Genomic DNA, 4,604 nt, shown 5'->3' on the forward strand with positions numbered 1-4,604 from the left:
ATCAATGCAAAAAAAATGTGTAAACTTGTGTAAACAAATCTCAGCAAATGACAAAAAACATAAGTTGATTAAAATAATAATTATCAAATCAAAAACTGAAACACAGGAGACATGTAGAAAATTGAGAAAAGGGAGTATAACAATGGGAGTCGAGTATAAAATAGTAAGACATTTGATTTACAGTCTTATAACATGCATCCATTTTGAAACAAGACTATTTTTTCTCTTACAAGGCCACCTACAAGCACTCACTATTTTTTATATTCAGATGTTTTACTGTACATCCCAAATCTCCTGAAATCAAGCTTTCATCTTATAGCCCATAGGTATAACTTTTAAAGACAGTAACAAGGAAAATCATACCTTTATAGCTAATTCACAATACAAGAACTGCTTTCTCTAAAAAATATAAGATTACTGATGATTTACACATAAAGATGAAAAAACTTCTCTCACTCATCACTTTAAAACTTAGAAAAAAAAAGAATAAAAAGGATGGTAAAATTTAAACTTAGTAAGAAAACAATACTGCATTTAAATGATGGTAAAATTTACATTTGGTCAAATCTTTATAATATGCAAGCCAATTTTAAAAAATAACTAAGGCCTAAATGTTTTTATTCTAAGATGGTAACTCCTCATTTCAGCACTTTCTGTCCCCCCTAACCTGTTCAAATTACGCAACAGAAAATTTATCCCCTAACCAGGGGGTTCCACTCTCTACAGTACTATACTTTGTGTACTTTTTTTTCTGCTCTGCTGGACCCCCTAGCCAGGAGACTATACAACTGCACCCCCTGTGGTTTGTATGTCAGCCTTTTTATTTAGCTAACCCCCTGATCCTTTCTATATCTGATTCAGTTAACTGTCTGTAATAAAACCACACAAACATGAAGAAATATAAACAACACTACTTTAGAGAAGACTTGAAGACATTGATATGTAAATCAGTCTGTGCAATGGAAGGAAATCAATCACTCAGATATTAAGAGTAACCACAGTGAATTAAGCAACTGCCCAAGGAAACGTTAACATATCCTCCCACTTATTTTAGTTCCTATATAAGGAATCAGTCCAAGCTCCATCTAACCAGGATAAACATGATGTTTCCAGGAGTGTAAAGTGCAGAGACTAAAGCAGTTGCATGGTGCAGACCTACTCTGGGCAATTTCCCAATCTACCTATTGTATTCCATATATCTCAATAAAACACTCCACCAAGGTGATACCAATTAACATTATTCAGGCAGATGCTTCTTCTATTGGCTCTATATTCTTTTGTACTCTGCCAATCAACTGGTTCTAGAGTTGACCTCTACTGGCTAGAAAGGAGTTAATTTCCGTTTTTATAGTAACTTATAAAGTATCCCATTAACCATTTAAGAAAATGGAATGAGAAGCAAAAATTCAACCCTACTGTTCTAACTCTGCAAGATCATACTCTGTTCTTCAAAAATAAATGTTTAACCCATCGGTACCAAATACATACTCTGTCCACAGTAGTTTTGTGAGGTGGGTTTTGTTTACACACAGACAGTTATATAAGTGTTTAGTCACCATGGAGTCAATTAGTACGCCCTACACGGCCTCCCAAAACATTCCCATTCCTTGAAGTTTTGTGATTCTTTTTTTCTCTACTGCTCTTACTATAGAATCTTTCTAAAAATCTAAAAATAAATGGTGAACAGGTAAGACTAGAAATTGACTTCTTGGTGACTCCATTCTTGAAGATCCATTAAAAATTTAAGAAAAATTAAATGAGAAGAAAATATCCAACCCTACTGTTCAAACTCTGCAGATCATACTCTGTTCTTCAAAAATAAATGTTTAACCCATCAGCACCAAGTACATACTCTGTCCACAGTAGTTTTGTGATGTGGGTTTTGTTTACACTCAGACAGTTATACAAGTGTTTAGTCCCCATCGAGTCAATTACTACACCTTACATGGCCATCCAAAACATTCCCATTCCTAGAATTTTTGTGATTCTTTTTTTCTCTTACTGCTCTTACTATAGAATCTTCCTAAAAATCAAAGAAAATGGTAGACAGCTATGACCGGTAAGACTAGTAATTGACTTCTTGGTGACTCTGTTCTTGAGGATCCATTCATGTATTAACAAATTTAAAACACTAAATGACAATGTATGTACATGCTAGCATGAACAGGTTAATATCAAATAAAGAACTTGTAAGCAAAAAGACAGATGAGCATAATAATATATAATAATATATTGCAATTTCACGGATTACAATAATAAATTACAAGGGCAGTTGATTACTAACAACAGTCGTGTCAAGGTTATTGAGAAACTTGGAAAAACATACATACTGCTTTGTGGCTGCATATTATTTAATAATTTTAAGCGAATATCACCCATTTTACATTATTTTGACACTAAACATGAACATTCAGCAGATGAATCTTGAAGATGAACAGTGAATTATGATGCATTTCTTTGACAAGTCATATAGAACCATTCTTTATATAATTTTCATAAAAGGCATGTCTACTGTTATGGTATAATTTTAAAGGCTTACTACACATCTAAATTTTAACTTTAACTCACTATCTGATAAGTTATATTCCACTCTTTTCAAATACAACCAATTTGATCACTTACAATTCCACATACATCACACAGTTCACTCACAGTCCAACAGTTCATAGGCACAAGATTCATCAAGACTTGCTTACACTATTCCATAGAAATGCTCACACCAAAAACACTGGCAAATTTACTTCCCACGGTTCTCAGTGTCAGTTGAAGGCCACTATAATTGTTCTGAACATTTCACTAAAACACCATATTCCACACCCAACTGATCACCATGACACCATATTTCACAACTGACATTTCACTATACCACCATATTTCATACCTGACATTTCACCATAACACCATATTCCACACCTGGCATTCCCGGAAAACATTTTCCTGGACAAGTTCTCGGGCATTCTAGCAATATGTCCGGCTCTATAATTGTTCGGAATATGCCATGCACTGCCCTATATAGCCATGCAACGTTAAAATAATTCATGACAAAATCTCGGCCTGTGGACACCTCGTCTTGAAACTCTCTCACTCGCTCGGAACGACCACTTCCTCTCGTCAGATATCACCCTTTCTCTCCCTTTACTCACCCTTCTCCTTTGTCACAAGCAAGAAAAGGGTGCTGAAAACACTGGCTAGACCACCGTCACACTCCCCTTACCTCTTCTGGTGTCCATAGAGCTCTCAGACAACAGGCGCAGCTGAAGATGGTCACCCGCGCCATGTTCCCACCAACAACACAAACATTGGCCAGCGAGGAACAGGAACGGAGGGGCTGACGGAGGAGGAACCACAAGCAGGAACCGGGGCGGAGGAGGAACCAGAGGGAGGAACCGGGGCGGAGGAGGAACCAGAGGGAGGAACCGGTGGAGGAGGAGCAAGAAAGAGGAACCAGAAGGAGAAGGAACCAGGGCGGAGGAGGTGAGAAACCTCGCTCTTTTTTATTTACTCTGGTACCTCTCCTTTTGCTTTTTCTCTTTTGTGGGTGCGATGAAGGTCTCACAGTGATGACTGCAGGTCCTTTTTGGTTTTATTCATCTCACTTGAAGATCTTGACGAGGGAGCGGAGGAACCTCGCTCTTTTTTTATTTATTCATTTTTTATTTGTTTGTTTTTTTGTGTGTCTGCTGAAGCTCCCTCCGTGATGCTTGCAGGTCATTTACTATTTTCCAGCTTTCGAGAAGCGATGAAGATCTCACTAAAGGAGCGGAGAAACCTCGCTCTTTTTATTATTAGTTTCCGCCTCTTTTTGTAACAGCGATGAAGATCTACTCAAATGCTTGCAGGATGTTGATTGTCTAGCTTTTACTTACAGGATGTATTTTTTGTCTTTTTATCGGTGAAGGGGAAGTGTTCTTGGATGTTGTGACGTGTTTTAGTTTAACGTGGAGTGATTTAGGAATGTCTAGGATGTGAAAGTTTGCGCGAACTTTCTTCCTGTCACCAAGCATTAATAATCCTTGGCTAAAACAATATTATCCTGCCTCTGGGTTAACAATGCTTGATACACGGTTAAATCTGTATTTCGTCTTGATATCACCATTTCTTGGAAGTAGCGGTACGAAACAGCTAATGACGTCACCCTTCACTCATAACCGCAGAGCTGCTTTCTCTTTTCGCACAATACACTAGGGAGTGGTCAGTAAGTAAGGCTAACAATCACACAGTTCTTTTACTTCACAAAATAATAAAATAGAACACATGTTGCCTTCTGTATAGTATCAGAGACACGGAACACGGAAGAAAGTTCACGCCGGTATTTCCTCGCCGCTGAGTGAATCACTCAAGCTAACCTTACCCAAGGGTACGGGGTTGCCGCCGGGTGATATGCACCGCAAGTTGCTCAGAAGGTGTTGCGCCTGAGATTTGTTCATGTATATAAAGAGATACAAAACCATCCTTTATTATTCAAACTAAAATCATCGTTGTTAGTTATCGATAAGTATGTGTTAGGATTTACGATAAATCCCTCTTGTATAAAACAAAAGTTAAATTTCTGCAGAGGGCATCATACGCCGCGCCGCGCCGGTAGTTGAGAATGTGAATGTAAT

At 37.7% G+C, this 4,604-nt stretch overlaps 1 protein-coding gene across 3 annotated transcripts in view; it reads right to left on the reverse strand.

Annotated features, from left to right (window-relative positions):
- LOC125047461 (guanine nucleotide-binding protein subunit alpha homolog) overlaps positions 1-4,316 on the reverse strand; it is a 21,684-nt gene extending 17,368 nt beyond the window's left edge. For 2 of the 3 annotated variants that reach the window (XM_047645672.1, XM_047645671.1), the window contains exon 1: positions 3,215-4,316. In XM_047645672.1, coding sequence (XP_047501628.1) covers positions 3,215-3,277 — 63 coding nt within the window. In that variant the 5' untranslated portion in view covers positions 3,278-4,316. Of the gene's footprint in view, positions 1-2,881; positions 3,173-3,214 lie in introns of those variants that run through there. The other variant, XM_047645669.1, reaches the window with a different exon arrangement.
- Positions 4,317-4,604: the final 288 nt, after the last annotated feature.

Source organism: Penaeus chinensis, chromosome 41, assembly GCF_019202785.1.
Source record: "Penaeus chinensis breed Huanghai No. 1 chromosome 41, ASM1920278v2, whole genome shotgun sequence".
Lineage (NCBI taxonomy): Eukaryota > Metazoa > Arthropoda > Malacostraca > Decapoda > Penaeidae > Penaeus > Penaeus chinensis.